At 53.1% G+C, this 17,583-nt stretch overlaps 1 protein-coding gene across 22 annotated transcripts in view; it reads right to left on the reverse strand.

The window, feature by feature from the left end:
- Window positions 1-404: 404 nt before the first annotated feature.
- The window catches only part of NFASC (neurofascin), an 80,397-nt gene continuing 63,218 nt past the window's right edge, over window positions 405-17,583 (reverse strand). For 12 of the 22 annotated variants that reach the window (XM_058423495.1, XM_058423498.1, XM_058423496.1 and 9 more), the window contains 4 exons: window positions 16,222-16,377; window positions 9,418-9,549; window positions 7,782-7,851; window positions 405-2,672 (listed from right to left, as the gene is read on the reverse strand). In XM_058423495.1, coding sequence (XP_058279478.1) covers window positions 2,441-2,672; window positions 7,782-7,851; window positions 9,418-9,549; window positions 16,222-16,377 — 590 coding nt within the window. In that variant the 3' untranslated portion in view covers window positions 405-2,440. Of the gene's footprint in view, window positions 2,673-7,781; window positions 7,852-9,417; window positions 9,550-16,221; window positions 16,378-17,583 lie in introns of those variants that run through there. The other 10 variants (XM_058423499.1, XM_040085916.2, XM_058423503.1 and 7 more) reach the window with 3 other exon arrangements.

Below are 17,583 nucleotides of genomic sequence, written 5' to 3' on the forward strand. Positions count from 1 at the left end.
GGGGCGTGGCTGTGTCCAGGCAGGATTGGGATCAGGGCGTGGCTGTGTCCAGGAAGGATTGGGATCGGGGCGTGGCTGTGTCCAGGCAGGAATGGGATCGGGGCGTGGCTGGGATCAGGGCGTGGCTGTGTCCAGGCAGGAATGGGATCGGGGCGTGGCTGTGTCCACTCTGAGGGTCACAACGGCGCCGTCCCTGCCAGGGGACACGGCCGGAGGAGGTGACACACAAGGGACATCCCCAGGAGGGGGCTCTGCCTCTTGACCCCGACCCAAACCCTGGAATTCCTTTGCCATTGTTTTCATGGAACGATTTGGGTGGGAAGGGACTTTTTAGGGTCACCAGCTCCGACCCCATGAGCTCCGTCTTCACCCCATGTTTGACCTATCAGAGAAGACGACCAAGATAAATGATAATTATTATTTTAAGGAAGGCATTTGCATTGGATTAATTTGCATCCATCTCTCCCGTCGGCCCGGTCCGGGCTCTTCCCGGGATCCTTCGGGATATGGCAAAGTCCCTCTCCACATTCCAGAGCAGTGGGAGTATCCCTGTCACCGACGCGCCTCCAGAGCAGAAAGAACAACTGCGCGAATCCCGCTGCATCCCATCCAAAAAAACCCCTCCATCCTCCTCAGGAAAAAAAATAAAAAGAAAGGAAAAAATCCATCCAAAAATCCATCTTTTCCGAAAGAAACCTGATCTCTCTCTCTCTCTCTCCGTGAAGGTACCTTTGGTTTCGAAAGTGCAGGAAGTGGGAGGATCCATGGGACGCAGTCCATTAGGAATCCCTGCCTTCCACCCTGATCCATGCCGGGAGAGCCGGGAACGCTCCCAGACATCCCATTCCTACTGCTCGGGCGGATCCGAGGCCGTCGGGGGCGCGGAAGCGGAGTGGGAAGAGCGTCCTTGGAGTGACTCCCCGGGAAGCCCCAAGCTGTGTAAGGCATGTGAGGGAGCGCTCAGGGCGGGAATCGCTGGAATCCTGGGAGTCTCCGGGCGGGATGGGGGTCCCACGGAGGCTTGGCCGAGTGCTGGAGCGGGGAAAGGCCACTGTCAGAAAGGAGGAGGGGGTTTGGTGGGAAAAGCAGCGTCCGGCCGGCTCATCCCGGTGCCTGCCGAGGTGTGGATTCCAGTCCGGGGTTCCTTCCTTGGTGTGGCCCTGGATCCTCCAGGGAATCCTCCGCCTGATCCCAGGGGGTTTTTCCATCCTCACCAGCTCGCGTGGATTATTTTTACTTTAATCGTTCTCATCCTGTTCTGATCCCGCTCCTGCTTCCAGGCCCTCTCTGCTACGTAGGATTTATGGAGTTGCCTTGAGAAGGAAGCAGGGGCGGCTCCCCCCGGAATCCCTACAAAGCAAATTTAAACCCCAAAAAGCTTTTCCTGCAGCGCTGTCACCCCGGGAGAGGCTCCTCCCTGTCCTTCCCCCAATCCCAAAAGTTCCTCCACATCCTCTTCTCCTCCCGGGATGCTCCGGAGCTCGGTGGGAATGGGGCGGGAGCTCCCTGTGGGTTTTCCCAGCCTCAGCGAGGACAAATCCCGGTGCTGAGGGAGGCGGAGGGGACCTGCTCTTCCCTGCATAGGTTTTTTTCAGGAAGGAGTGTTTTTTGGGAGAGGTGATGGGCGGGGTGCTGCCGTGAGGATGGACGGCTCAATAATGCGGAGTTTTCACCCCCAAAATCCACCCCTTTCCTTCTTCCATGCCTTTGCTCTGCCCAGGCCCCTCTTCCCCCTCTTCCCCTCCTCCCCTCTGATCTAGAACCTTCCTGGAAAAATTAAACCCAAAAAGTTGGAGCTCCCTCCTAAAAGCGAAAAAAAAAAAGCCTCGGGGGAGCCAAGCCCAACACGGGGCCCCTCCGGACCAGCCCTGAGGGGGCAGCCCCAAAACTGGGGAGCGACCCCAAACTGAGGAGCAACCCCAAAATGAAGAGCAGCCCCAAAACTGGGGAGCGACCCCAGAACTGGGGAGTGACCCCAAACAGGGGAGCGACCCCAAAACTGAGGATCAGCCCTAAAACTGAGGAGCAGCCCCAAAACTGGGGATCATCTGGAGCAGCTCCTCCCATCCATCCGCTCCGGCTCAGCCCCGATTCCCACTCCGGCTCCCGCCCCGCGCCTTTTGCCGTTGGCTCTTTTGCTAAGGATAAATGGCATCGGCGGCCGCCTGGGCTGCCGGGTTGCTTGGAATATTTTTTCTTTTTTTTTTTTTTTTACCCTTTTTTCTTTTTTTTTTTTTTTTTTTTTTCAGATTTTTTTTTTTTTTTTGGCTATTTTTAATTTTTTTTCTATTTTTTTTTTTCCTGTTTGTTTGTTTGTTCGTTTTTTCAGTCCTCGCTTGATTCCCTTCCCCGTCGGAGGCGGCGGCGGCTGCCGGCGGAACCCGCTCCCGACCCCTTGGGCCGTGGGCGCTTTTTTCCTCTTTTCCCGGCGGGATTTCCGCTATGCCAAGGAATAGATGGCGTTGACGGGGGACGTGGCCTCGGAGCTCTCGTTGCCCTCGGTCTCCTCCTTGTCCTTCTTGACCGTGTACTGGCCGATGAAGGAGCCGTCCTCGTTGAACTGGCCCTCGCCCCCCTCTCCGTAGTCCACCAAGCTGTCGTCGCTCTCCTGCTGCTTTATCGTCCCGTCCAGCGAGGTCTGGCTGTTGGGAAGAGGTTTGTTGTCCTCATCGCTGGCAGCAGGAGACAGACAGACACGGCAAGGGTTGAGAAACGGGGCTGAGAACCTTCCCGCCAGGGGTGGGGATCCCAAAGCAATCGGAATACGGCTGGGCGGAGCCCTGAGGAGCGGGAGTTAGTCCGCGGTTGGAGGGGGCGGGAAGGGGAAGGCGGTTGGGATCTTTGAACACCCAATTTTGCCATTTTTTTCAGCTCAGGAATCAAATTTCTTAGCCTCGGTTTCCTCACCTCAAATTTCTTAAACCCCCGTTTCCCCCATTCTCAATTCCTTTACCTCGATTCCTTTTCCTGGATTCCTTCATAATAATTCCCAAATCTCAATTTGTTAACCTCAGTTTCTTACCCTCGGTGTTTTACTCTCAAATTCTCACTCTCAATTTCTTTCTCTCAATTTCTCGAATTCAGTTTCTTGCCCTGGGTTTCTAAACCTCAATTTTTTTTAACCCCAATTCATGAACCTCAGTTCCTCACTCTCAGCTTCTCAACCTCGATTTTTTAAACCTTAGCTGCTAAATCTCGAGTTTTTAACCTCGATTTCTTGCCCTCGATTTCTTAACCTCAATACTCCACCCAAAACTTGGATCAGTGGGGCAGGATGAACACCAGGAATATTTTTCCCTTGGCATCGCTCGGATTCTTTCTCTCCCAGTGTTTTAGCCTCCCTTGGTAACTTGGTTTAGTGGCTCGTTCCCAGATTTCCTTGAGAAAACAGTTTTTCCTTGAAAAAAACACTTTTTCTTTTCTTGGACAACCTGGCTTTTCCTTGGAAAAATGTGTTTTTTCCTTGAAAAACATAGTTCTCCTTGAAAAGCCACATTTTTTCTTGGAAGACAGAGTTTTTCCCTGAAAAAATGCAGTTTTTCCTTGGGAATTCAATGATAACACCACCCCAAATATTTGAGACTTTCTGTTAACTCGGCGTCACAACAAAAAAAAAAAATTAATTTGTTAGCTCTGGAAGCAGCTTTTTTGGGGGAGAGGAGGAAAAGGAGGAATTCAGTGAGGAAGCAGGACTGGTTAGAAATCCCCAAAAACGCCGAGCGGAGAGCGGCAAAACGCGGATCCTCGATTCCCAACGCCCCTTCCCAAACTTTGGGGGGCAGCTCAAGCCGAATCCGGAGCCAGATCGTCCCTAACGGGGGGGTTTGCGGCACCAAATTCCCGCTGGGAATGCATTCCCGGAGAATTCCCGCTGGTTTTACCTCTCTCCGGGATTGTTTATCCTTGTTAGCGCGTTAGGAGGGGGCAGCGGTTTTCCGTCAGCTCCTGGTGGGATCGAACCCAGCTGAAATGGATTTCCGGGAGCGCGGCTGAGCCGGGCATTAGGGAACCGGAGTGGCCAGATGGGAAATGCTCTCCTGAATCCCATAAATCATCGGGAAGAGGGGGAGGCTGGAGCCGGAGCGAGGATTTTCAGGACTGAGAGTGGGCAGATTGGTCAGGATCCAGCAGTTTTGGCTCATGTCCCTTGTCCCCATCCCCTGGGATGCAATTTTTTTCTTGGAAAACAACAGTTTTTCCTTGAAAAAACACAGCTTTCCCTTTGCAAATCCACTTTTTTTTTTTTTTTTTTCCTTTGAAAAAAACACACATGCATTCCCAAGTTCAATCCAGGAGGGATCAGCAGCTGGAGCTGGGGTGGGCCTGGCTGGATTTGGGGGGTTCACCCAGCGCAGGGAGCAATTCCAAGCAGGATCTGACTCTCCGGAAGCCCCGACGGCAGCGGGAATTAGAGGGATCTTGTTTGATGTGTTAGGCAGGGACGTGGGAACGGGGAGAGGGAAATTTTGGCCGTGAAGAAATCAATGGGAGGAAGGAAGGAAGGAAGGAAGGAAAATAAAATTCCCAAAAAAAAGCGGAATGTGCCGGACTTCTGGCAGCACGAGGTCCTACCTTTCAAGAGACCTTCACGGTCCATGTGGATAGACCAGGTGAAAAGGAGGAGAAGGAATGGGAATAAAACAGAGAGAAGCAGAAAGAGCCTGATCAGAGAGAGAAATGAGGAGGTTCTGCATTCACGGGGGCAGCGCTACCACCAAAATAATAATAATAATAATAATTAAAAAAAAAAAAAAAACGGGAATCATGGCCTCGTTATACCAAATGGAGCCGGGATCATTCCAGGCGGGATCAGCCTCCGTGGGTTCCCCCTGGAAGCCATCCCAGCATGGAAAGGGCCATCCAAGAAGGGCTGGGGGTGATGTCCAGGGGCGGCTCCAGGGACCCACGTGCAGCAGGACAAGGGTGGCCGGGTTCATCCCGGCGTCCCACTGGCATTCCTTGGAATGGCCCTATGGATAAACCTCCACCATCAGAGCTTTTCCAGAGCTTTCCTCCCTCACCGTGTCCTCCCCTCTCGCTGCCTGCTGAGGTGTCCCCTCCTGGCAGGTGGCACCGCGTCACCTGTGCCGCTATCCTGGATATCCCGACTGGGAATCCGGACCCTAAATCCGCTCGGCTTCCCCTTCCCGGCATCCGGAGTTTCCAGCCGCCTCCCCACGGGCAGCACGGAACGTTTGGTATAATGAGGCACCGGCACCGGCACGGAACGTTGTCCATGGATAACGAGCCCAGCTTGGGAAGGCTGATCCCAGCTTGGGAATGCTGATCCCAGCTTGGGAACACGGTTATCCCAGGGGTGGAGCGGGGAGATGTGACGGGATGTCCGGATGGGGGGCTCGGAGCGCGGCATGCGCGGGGTGCAGGGGCGTGAGGGTGGCAGCCATGCCGCGGGGAAGAGGGGACGGGAGCTGGGATGGGCTCAGTTCCCGCCCTTCCCTGAAATCCTAAACGCTTCCCTTCCCGGAGCCGGGCCCCGCAATCAGCCCCGAGCTCCAGCAGCCAACAGCTCCAGCCTCCAGCATCTCCTTCCCCTCTGCCTCCCGGGGGGAAACCTTCTGGAATTCTCCCAGGAATTCTGGTGCTCCTCAGGACCCAGAGGGAACGCCCCTCGGCAGAGTTTGTGGGTTGTTTCCTTTTTTTTTTTTTGGTTTGTTTTGTATTAGTCTGGAGTTTTTTCCCCTCCGTTATTTATTCCATCAAAATCCATGGATTCCACCCCAGAGTCTGACTGTCCTTCCACTGACTCCTGCTTTTCCTATGTAAGTTCTGGGGCTGTCCATGAAAGTCGGAGCTCCAGCCGAGCAGAAGGATGAAGGATTCACCCCAGTCCTTCCCCTTGCCTGGAAGGAAACACCCCTTGGATGGTGCCAGGGAATTTCTGCCATTCCAGGGCCTGGGTTCCCCTGGGAGCGAGGCAGGGCGGTGCCTGGCCATGGATTTGCCTCAGGAATGCTGGATGGGGCCAGGAGGGGGTGGTTGGAACTCCCCTGGAGGAGCAGAGCCGGGAAATCCGTGAGTGCTGCCAGAAGCTCGGGCTGGGGGAATCCCTGGGGGAATCCTTGTGGGAATGGGCGGGTTCAGGCTTCCCACAAATTTGGGAAGCACGAGGTTCCCTATCCCGATTGGGATCACGGTTTGGGGCCAGGCTGTGTCCTGGTTACGGCTCATTCCCGTGCCAGGAGTATCCCATAAAATCCAGCCTTGGCAAGGGATGGGTCCGACCCCAAACCCGCAGCAGCACCGGGCTGGGATCATTCCTCCTCTGCCCTTTTCCACAGGGAGCATCCCAAAAACTCGCAGGTGGGATTTTTGGCCGCCCTGGAAGCTCTGAGCAGCAGGGAGGGGAGGAAGGCGTTGGCCCTCGGTGCTGCTCGGGATGTTAAGGAATTCCAGCCTTTCCCTACAACATCCTGCTGGGATGCGTTTGTATTCCATGGGTTTTTTGGGAGCCTGGGGAACTCCATGGAATCCCTTGGAATAAAAAAAAAAAAAAATCCCTCTGAAATGGAGTTTCTGTGCCTCGGAGGAAATAAATGTGATCCCTGGTTCTCTTCCATTTCTGATTCATTTTGTTTCCCTTAAATCCTCTGGCAGAATCCGTTCTTATTCCATCCCTTCCTGAATCCCAAACCAGTTCCTCCCGTGCTGGGAATGGCACGGGATTGAATGAACCCCTGGTTTAAACCAGGAGGGAAAATTCCCACTGGGTTTTGGGAATCAGCTGAGGTGGGAAAGGGAATTTTAATTCTTCAGGGCATTCAAATTAAAACATCCCAAATCCCCTCGGCTGCGGGGCGAGCCCTGATAAAGAGATCTGCTCCCGCTCCCGGGAAATCACCGAGAGCCGGGAATGTTTGGGGTTTTGGTGGGATTGTGTGGGGCTGGAGCACAGGCAGACCCCAAATCCTTCCCCTTTCCTGCTTCCAGGGCTGATCCCAACAGAACTTTGGGCCTTTTTCCCATGGATATTCCTTTATGGGAAGGAGAAGGGCTGAGCTGTGGGGTGGGGACCCCAGAAATACCCTTGGGGTGATGCAGAGTTTGGGGTGATTTTTGGGATTTTTTTTGTGTCAAGAATTCCATAAAGGTCGCTCTGCTGGTGGGAGCTGTCTCAGGGAGCTGATCCCAGAATCCCAGAATCCCAGCTCCTCCCAGACCGATCCCGAGAAAACTTTGGGCCTTTTTCCCATGGATATTCCTTTATGGGAAGGAGAGGGGCTGAGCTGTGGGGTGGGACCCCAGAAATACCCTTGGGGTGATGCAGAGTTTGGGGTGATTTTTGGGATTTTTTTTGTGTCAAGAATTCCATAAAGGTCGCTCTGTTGGTGGGAGCTGTCTCAGGGAGCTGATCCCAGAATCCCAGCTCCGCCCGGACCGATCCCAAGAAAACTTTGGGCGTTTCTCCTTTAGGATACTCCAGAAATACCCTCAGGCTGCTGCAGTTTGGGATTGGGGTGTTTTTTTTGGGGGGGGAGGATTTTCTGCGTCAGAATTTCCGCGGAGGTTGGATTCCTCCCCGCCGGGAGCTGTCCAAGGTGGCCGATTCCAGAGCCCCGGGAAAAGGAGGCGGAACACCGCGACGCGGCGGCGCTCCGGGAGCCGTTTCCTTCGGGAATTTCAGCGGGAAGGCGGCAGGAGGAGGAGGAGGAGGAGGAGGAGGGGGGGACAGGGATCGTTCCGGGGGGGGTGGGGGAGGGGGCCGCGATGGTGGGGGAGGGGCTGATGGGGGGTCGGGGGTCGGACATTCCATGGGATCCTACCTGTAGTCGAAGGATCCGTCCTCCACGTTCTTGTCCTCGGGATTGAGGTGCTCGTCCTTGTTGTCCCGCACTGCGAAGGAGCAGAGAGCCCCCGCTCCCAGTTAAACCAGTAAGGACCCAAGGGCTGGGAAGTGGGGAGGAGCCGGGGAAGGGGCGGGGGGAAGAGCTCGGAGAGGGGAAAACTACAAAGGGGTTACAAAGGGGTTACGAAGGGGTTAAAAAGGGTCTACAAAGGGGTTAAAAAGGGGTTACAAAGGGTTTGCAAAGGGGTTACAAAGGGTTTGTAAAGTGAAAGTGGGCTTGGAAACGGGCTACAAAGGGGTTACAAAGGGTCTACAAAGGGTCTAGAAAGGGTTTGCAAAGGGTTTACAAAGGGTTTGTAAAGTGAAAAAGGGCTTGGAAAGAGGCTACAAAAGGATTTAAAAGGGTCTACAATGGGGTTACAAAAGGTTTGTAAAGGGGTTACGAAGGGTTTGGAAAGGGTTTGTAAAGTGAAAAAGGGTTTGGAAAGGGTTTACAAAGGGTTTACAAAGGGTTTGCAAAGGGCTCTGCTGTGGTGGCACAGCGAGGGGATATCTTAATTGTGGACTTCTCTTAATTTGGAGAAATTATTCTGAATTTATTTCTTAAAATTATGGATGATAAACCAATAATATAATAGAAATAAATAGTAATATTGTAAATAAAATATGAATACGTTTTATTAGTAAACAAATGTGTGTAAATAGGAATAAAGAATAAATAAAATCAGGTGTCTTATAAATTTATATATATTAAATTTATATAGAAAACTGTGTCAAAATATCTTTAGAAATTTATGTAAGAAACTATTTATCAATTTATAGGTATAAAAGTTATATATCCACAAATTCATGGCTATAAAATCCCACTCCAGAGGGATAAACCCCTCCCAATCCCAATTCTCCAACGCCTGGATTATCCTCAAGAATTCCAGGCCTTTTTAAACCTTGGGAATTCCCATTCCAAGACCTCACCTGGATATTCCCCACCACTGGACGATCCCCAAGGGTCCCAGACCCATCCAAACTCCCGGAATTCCCGTTCCTGCTCTCACCTGGATACTCCCCATTACTGGACAATCCCTAAGGGTCCCAGACCTATTTGATCTCTGGGAATTCCCGTTCCCGCTCTCACCTGGATATTCCCCACCACTGGAAGATCCCTAAGGGTCCCACACCTATTCGAACTCTGGGAATTCCTGTTCCTGCTCTCACCTGGATATTCCCCACCACTGGACAATCCCTAAGGGTCCCAGACCTATTTAAATTTTGGGAATGCCCATTCCCACTCTCACCCGGATATTCCCCACCACTGGACGATCCCCAAGGGTCCCAGACCCATCCAAACACCCGGAATTCCCATTCCCGCTCTCACCTGGATATTCCCCACCACTGGACGATCCCCTAATGGTCCCAGACCCATCCAAACTCCGGGAATTCCCGTTCCCGCTCTCACCTGGATATTCCCCACCACTGGACAATCCCTAAGGGCCCCACACCTATTTAAATTTTGGGAATTCCCGTTCCCGCACTCACCTGGATATTCCCCACCACTGGATGATCCCCAAGTGGCCCAGACCCATCCAAACTCCGGGAATTCCCGTTCCCGCTCTCACCTGGGTACTTCCCGCCGCGGCTCCTCTTGATGAAGCAGACGATGAGCAGGATGAGCACCAGGAGCGCGATGGCGCACATCAGGCCGATGAACCAGCCCTGCGTGGCGATGTCCACCTGGTTCTTGGTGTAGGCTGCGGGAAAAGCGGGAAAACATCCCTAAGGAACGGAGCAGAGCCGGGAGGGGACGGAGGAGGAGGAATTCAGAGAGCTGCTCGGGGGGGTTTTCTCTAGTTCCGGTGCGTCTGGGTGCGTGGTCGAGGTTGTAGCTCAGGGATTTGTGGGGGTTTTGGTGGGTTCTTGGTGGGTTTTGGTGATTTGTCGGTGATTTTTTTGGTGGGTTTTGGTGCTTTATTGGTGATTTTTTGGTGCTTTGTCGGTGATTTTTTTGGTGGGTTTTGGTGCTTTATTGGTGATTTTTTTGTGTGGGTTTTGGTGATTTATTGGTGATTTTTGGTGGGTTTTGGTGCTTTATCAGTGATTTTTTAGTGCTTTATCGGTGTTTTTTTGGTGGGTTTTGGTGCTTTGTCGGTGATTTTTTGGGTGGGTTCTGGTGCTTTATCAGTGATTTTTGATGGGTTTTGGTGCTTTGTCGGTGATTTTTTTGGTGGGTTTTGGTGCTTTGTCGGTGATTTTTTTGGTGGGTTTTGGTGATTTATTGGTGATTTTTGGTGGGTTTTGGTGATCTGTTGGTGATTTTTTGGTGGGTTTTGGTGATTTATTGGTGATTTTTGGTGGGTTTTGGTGATCTGTTGGTGATTTTTTGGTGGGTTTTGGTGATTTATTGGTGATTTTTGGTGGGTTTTCGTGGTGTTCTGTTGGTGATTTCTCGGTGGGTTTTGTGCAGATAATAATAAGGAATAAATAAGATCAGGTTTCTTATAAATTTATATATGTGAAATTTATATGGAAAACTGTGTGAAAATACGTTTATAAATTTACATAAGAAACTATTTACCAACTTATAGGTATAAAAGTTATATATCCACAAATTCATGACTATGAATTCCCACTCCAGAGGGATAAACCCCTCACAATCCCAATTCTCCAACACCTGGATTATCCTCAAGAATCCCAGGGAATTTTTTTGTGGTTTTTTTTTTGTTTGTTTGTTTGGGGGTTTTTTTGGTGTTTTTTTGGTGGTGATTTCATGGTGTTTTTTCATTTCATAGTGAAAAATAAATTCGGTTTATCAGGAACTACAAACACAAAGGAAAACCTGGGAAAAGGGAATTGCAAGCAAAGGTGAAGGAAGCTGGGGAAGGAATTGGATGGAATTTGCTGCATCTGAAAACTGCCCTGGGCGTGGGAAGATCCAGGAGAAACATTCCCAAGTCCTGCTGTCCTGGGATTTTGGGCAGCACTGCTGGATCAGGGAATTGCTGAGTTCTGAGGGTTCACTGGAGGCCCTGAACTGGGATGAACTGGGATGAACTGGGATGAACTGGAGCGTAGAGAGGCCCGACAGCTCCAAGTCTTTTCTCCTGGAGCAAATTCCTGCTTCCATCCCCTTCCCAAGGCTCCTGCCTGCCTGCGGGATGAATTCCCATCCTCCGGCTCCCGTGTCCTCCCGCCATTCCCTGACAAATCCACGGCCTAAAAATAGCTCTGAGGCTGCCTTTTCCAGCTTCTCCTTGGAATTCAGCGAGGCAGAGGAGAAAATAACCTTCGGCACGGGGTGGGGGCTGGATTTATCCGAGCTGAGGGATAACTGAGGCGTTCCTGGCGGGAATGTGGGAGAACCGGGGTGATTGGGACGGGATTGGGGATGGAGATGGGCAGGAGAGAGCCGGGAGCATCCCGAAAATCTGGCGGGAGAAAAGGTGGATGAAGAAAGCGGGGAGCAGCCCCGCCTTGATGTGCTGGGAGAGAAAGGATCTTGGAGGAGAGGCAGCAAAGGGAAAAATGGGATGGGCTGGCAAAAATATTCCACCAAATTTCAGGGATCAAACCGTGCTTATTCCTTTGGAATTGAGGCCAGGAGAGGAAGATCTTCCCTCAGGATGAAATGCAGGAATTGCAGAACCATGACAAGGAAATTGGGATTAAAGGGGAGGAGGACACGGAGGAGAATCTTTGGCCAAGAAGTGACGCTGAACCCGGAATGTTCTGGGAATTTGGGGCAGCTGCCTGACGCTTCCTTTGGCTCCAGGGCTGCCAAATCCCACATTTCCTTGATCCCAGCCTGAGCTCCGGAGCCCTCAAGGATGCGCTTTTAGAGGGAGAGAACGAGATGATGGCAAAGACGTGGATTCACTCATCCGAGTGCTGGGGAAGGGAAGCCTGGCTGGAAAGCTTGGAGGTGGAAAAATTCCATGGAGAGCGACGGGATGGGATTTTTCCGGGGAGAAACAAGGAAATTCCAGAGAAGCCTGAGAGGCGGGAAGGGGGTTGGAGCTGGGCTTGGAAAGGAGGGAGGAATTTAAATCCCAGATCCCCAGGAAACCTCACAGGAGGATGGGGGCACTGCCTGTAGGGGAGGAGAAAATTCCCATCCTTCCCAAAAAAAGGGGGGGATAAATCCATCCATTCCTAAAAAAGGGGGATAAATCCATACTTCGCAAAAAATGGGGGAGGATAAATCCATCCTTCCCAAAAAAAGGGGGGAGGATAAATCCATCCTTCCCAAAAAAGGGGGATAAATCCATCCTTCCCAAAAAAGGGGGGATAAATCCATCCTTCCCAAAAATGGGGGATAAATCCATCCTTCCCAAAAAATGGGGGAGGATAAATCCATCCTTCCCAAAAAAAGGGGGATAAATCCATCCTTCCCAAAAAAGGGGGATAAATCCATCCTTCCCAAAAAAGGGGGGATAAATCCATCCTTCCCAAAAATGGGGGATAAATCCATCCTTCCCAAAAAATGGGGGAGGATAAATCCATCCTTCCCAAAAAAAGGGGGATAAATCCATCCTTCCCAAAAAAGGGGGATAAATCCATCCTTCCCAAAAAAGGGGGATAAATCCATCCTTCCCAAAAAAAGGGGGAGGATAAATCCATCCTTCCCAAAAAAGCAGCACTCGAGGACCAGATCAAATCCCAGCAGAGGTGGATTTGGAGCAAACAAGGGTCAGTCGGGGGGTTGGAAGCCCGTGGCTGTCCCAGGGGATTTTGTGATTTGATTTAAGGTGAGGCCAAACTCGAGGGAAAACGGGAAAGCGGCTGCAGCATCCGACAGGTCCCGATTGGAATTGCAGCTGCGGAGCCTTTTTTTTAAAAAAAAAGTAAATAACGATAATTTCGTGGCGGCAAATTCGTTAGCTGAGAGTCGTCACTGACGTGCCAGGAGCAGAGCTCAGCTCCTCCGGGTTTTTGTCTTGGATTGCAAAAGGAAAAATCCTCTCTGGCTCCAGCCTTGTGTGATCCCAAACCCCAGGATCTCTGAGGCTGGAAAATCCCTCTGGGATCACGGAGTCCGAGCTGTGCCCGGTGCCCACCCTGAGCACTCGGTGCCACCTCCAGGTGACACCTCCAGCCCTGGGCACTCCAAACCTCCCTGGGCACTTCCAGGGCCTGAGCGCCCTTTCCATGAGGAAATTCCTGCTGCTGTCCCCCCTGAGCCTCCCCTGGCACAGCCTGAGGCCGTTCCCTCTCCTCCTGTCCCTGTGCCCTGCCATGAGATCCCAAATCCCCCCCGGCTGTCCCCTCCTGTCAGGGAGTTGTGCAGAGCCAGGAATTCCCCCTGAGCCTCCTTTTCTCCAGGCTGAGCCCCTTCCCAGCTCCCTCAGGATTCTCCAGCCCCTTCCCAGCTCCCTCAGGATTCTCCAGCCCCTTCCCAGCTGCCTCAGGATTCTCCAGCCCCTTCCCAGCTCCCTCAGGATTCTCCAGCCCCTTCCCAGCTCCCTCAGGATTCTCCAGCCCCTTCCCAGCTCCCTCAGGATTCTCCAGCCCCTTCCCAGCTCCCTCAGGACTCTCCTGACCCTTCTCCAGCTCCATTCCTTTCCCTGGACACTCTCCCCAGTGTCTGGACAAGTTGAGAACCCCATTTATTTATTGTAAATTTAGCAGCCCTCCTTCTACTCCGCTATTTTTGTCGTTTCCAAGTGCCCTTCGCTCCTGGGAGGAATTTTGTGGCCTTAACGAGCTGCCAGTTAATCAGGAGCGAAACCAGAGCTCGGCCTCCCGCAGGGGAATATTTCTTATTTATCTGCCCTCAGCCTGAAGAAACCTTTAGAGCGACGATTTACAAGATATTAAAAAAAAAAAAAAAAAAAAAAACCAAAACTAAAACTGCTCAGTTCCTTTTTATCCAAAGCATTCCCGGTGCCACGGGATTGTCAGCGGGGGCCCGGCACTCGTGCCAGCAGCATCCAGCCGGGAGAGAGATGGATGCGGAGCGTTTATTCCTGCAGGGAAGGCGACAGCTCCGTGCATCCCACAGGGCTCAGGCCAGCACCAGCCTCGGTCCCGGGGATAAAGGTGCCTCCGTGCCTTAATCTCCATGAAAATATCAGTAGGAACCTCTCAATTATGGAAAATGTATGCAGAGTCTTCCCAGCAGGAATCAGCCAAGGATATTGCGCTTATTTTTTTTTTTCCTGTTTTTTTTTGTTTTTTTTTTTAATGATTCCCGGCCCCTCCATCGCCCTACGGATCCCAAAGTGGGGGGAAAGCAGGGCAGGAAGGAAAAGAGGCGGGTCCGGGTTGGGAATGGTTTTCCAGAGGGATAAAATGGTTGTTCAGAGGGATGGAATCGTTATCCAGAGGGATGGAATCATTATCCAGAGGGATGGAATCGTTATCCAGAGGGATAACTCCCATGGTAGGGTGGGAGCTGACGGAGATTTCGGACTCAGGGAAAGATCCAGAAACAGGAACAAACCCAGGGATTTAACACAAGGCTGGAGCTGTGCCGGGAGAGGCCTGGCTCCAAGATCGGCTCTGATGGGATCAGAATATTCCAGGGGCTGCTGTGCCATGGATTGGCTCAGTCCCGGAGCAGTGTGGGGACAGAGCCGAGGGCAGCCCTGGACACTCCGGACACTCGGGAACCCCCCGGATGTGGCACTGGGGACACGGTGGCCTTGGCAGTGCCAGGGAAGGGTGGGACTCGATGTTTTTCCAAGGTTAATTCCACGGAACACCAGCAGCCGCCATCTGTCCCTGCCAGGGAATTACCCAGCGATATTCCAGATTTTCTGACAATTTCGGATGCACACGGGGGGTGTGGGGAGCTCCGCTCCCCAATTCCCGCAGCTCTCTCCCGCTGGGATTCCCATTTTCCTTTTGCCATTCCCTGCGGAGCCAGTATTTTGTCAGAGCTTCCCATCCCGTGGCTGGAGCCGAGCAAAACCGTTTTAATTCCCTGGAAATCCCCACCTCTACCGACGGCACGGTCAGGGCGCCAGTATTTCCTGCTCTGTGGAATTCCAGCAGAGCAGAACTGAGAGGAGCTGCGCACAGATCCCTGCGGAAAAGCCCCGGGTGGGTGGGAAGGGATTTAGGGCTGTTTGGATTCACTGGGAATCGTCGGGAGGGAACGGCGGAGTTTTACAAACGCCTGAATCTCCTGCGGGACAAAGGAGGGAGCGTCTGGAGCCGGGTGGGAAACGGGGGAACCCACAGCGAGGGAGATGTGGGAACCACACGGACACAAAGCCTGGAAAATTCCACACACAGTGCCAGAGGGGACATCGCAGGAGTATGGAAATCCCGTGGGATCCTCTCGTGCCAACACCACATTCCCACTCCCGATCCTGCATCCCGTCAGTGATGTCTCCTCGTCCCCCGGAGCCCCAGCGCGCACCAAGGGGCCGCAGGCAGAGGCTGTGACAGCACGAACGCGCTCTCCTCCCTTTCCTTCATTCCAGGGAATCCCCATCCAAAGGGATCCCCATCCAAAGGGATCCCCATCCTGAGAGATCCCCATCCAAAAGAATCTCCATCCAAAAGGATCTCCAACCTGAGAGATCCCCATCCAAAGGAATCCCCATCCAAAAGGATCCCCACCCAACGGGATCCCCATCCAAAGGAATCCCCATCCAAAGGGATCCCCATCCTGAGAGATCCCCATCCAAAGGAATCCCCATCCAAAGGGATCCCCATCCTGAGAGATCCCCATCCAAAGGGATCCCCATCCAAAGGGATCCCCATCCAAAGGGATCTCTATCCAAAGGGATCCCCATTCAAAGGGATCCCCATCCTGAGAGATCCCCATCCAAAAGAATCTCCATCCAAAAGGATCTCCAGCCTGAGAGATCCCCATCCTGAGAGATCCCCATCCAAAGGGATCCTCATCCAAAGGGATCCCCATCCAAAAGGATTCCCATCCAAAGGAATCCCCATCCAAAAGGATTCCCATCCAAAGGAATCCCCATCGAAAGGGATCCCCATCCAAAGGGATCCCCATCCTGAGAGATCCCCATCCAAAGGGATCCCCATCCAAAAGGATCCCCATCCAAAAGGATCCCCATCCAAAGGGATCCCCATCCAAAGGGATCCCCATCCAAAGGGATCCCCATCCAAAAGGATCCCCATCCAAAGGAATCCCCATCCAAAGGAATCCCCATCCTGAGAGATCCCCATCCTGAGAGATCCCCATCCAAAGGGATCCCCATCCCTTCCTGGGATTCTCCTCCTCCGCACAACCCCGAGCAACGCCTGGGCTGAGGGGTGCCGAGAGCTGAGGGCGGTGGGATGAGGGATTTCCATGCAGCCACGGCCAAAGCACCATGGGGACGGCTGGGCCATGCCGGGAACACGCCGGGAACACGCCGGGAACACGCCGGGAACACGCCGGGAACACGCCAGAACATGCCGGAACACGCCGGGACACACCAGGGACACGCGTCGGACGCCTGTCTCACCTGAGCTGGTGGTAAAGGTAATGTACGAGTGCTCGCTGGGGTGGGACCATATGGGGAACACCCACAGCTTGTACATCATCCCCGGCGTCAGATCCGCCAGCTGCACCGAGGACGGGCCCTGAGCCTTAACGGGGACTGATCTCTCTGTCTTGTTACCTGGGGAACAGAAACCGCACATCAAACCCCGCCCGGGCACCCCGCGGGCACGCCGGGCACGCCGCGGCGCAGCGCGGGAACGGCGCCGCCGGCACGCCGGGAACGGCGCGGCTCCGGGGCACGGAGCTGCTTTGGGGTCGGTACCCTGGGGACAAGGAGCTGCTGCTTTGGGGTCGGTACTCTGGGGACAAGGAGCTGCTGCTTTGGGATCATTACTCTGTCCTGGGGACAAGGAGCTGCTGGTTTGGGGTCACTGTCCTGGGGACAAGGAGCTGCTGCTTTGGGGTCTGTCCTGGGGACAAGGAGCTGCTGGTTTGGGGTCAGTACCCTGGGGACAAGGGGCTGCTGCTTTGGAATCACTGTTCTGGGGACAAGGAGCTGCTGGTTTGGGATCATTTCCTGAGCCAAGGAACAGCTGCTGGTTTGGGGTCATTACTCTGTCCTGGGGACAGTGAGCTGCTGGCTTGGGATCATTCCCTGAGCCAAGGAGCTGCTGCTTTGGGATCATTACTCTGGAGACGGGGAGCTGCTGCTTTGGGATCATTTCCTGAGCCAAGGAGCTACTGCTTTGGGGTCATTACTCTGTCCTGGGGACAAAGAGCTGCTGCTTTGGGATCATTACTCTGGAGACAGGGAGCTGCTGGCTTGGGATCATTACTCTGTCCTGGGGACAAGGAGCTGCTGGTTTGGGATCATTACTCTGGAGACGGGGAGCTACTGGTTTGGGATCATTACTCTGTCCTGAGGACAAGGAGCTGCTGGTTTGGGATCATTCCCTCAGCCAAGGAGCTGCTGCTTTGGGGTCACTGTCCTGGAGACAAGGAGTTGCTCATTTGGGATCATTACTCTGGGGACAGTGAGCTGCTGGTTTGGGATCATTTCTTGAGACAAGGAGTTGCTGGTTTGGGATCATTACTCTGTCCTGGGGACAAGGAGCTGCTGGGGCCGTTACCCACTGAGCTTTGTGGGTTTGAGGTTTCCTTCCTTCGAATGCCACCAAAAAGGGATGGACAACCACGGCTGTCCAGGAAGGGCGGAAATCCCCAAGATTTCCTCCCTCAGCCGGATCCTGGAGAGGGAATCCCAAGGGATTGATGTTGCTGCATGGATCCAGCGCCCGGGCTTGCTCCTTGCGCTTCCCGGTGACTGGGAAAAAACAGGGGTGGCTCGGGAGCTGGGATATTTGGGATTTACGGCCTGGCAAGC

Source organism: Hirundo rustica, chromosome 24 (assembly GCF_015227805.2).
Source record: "Hirundo rustica isolate bHirRus1 chromosome 24, bHirRus1.pri.v3, whole genome shotgun sequence".
Classification (NCBI taxonomy): Eukaryota; Metazoa; Chordata; class Aves; order Passeriformes; family Hirundinidae; genus Hirundo; species Hirundo rustica.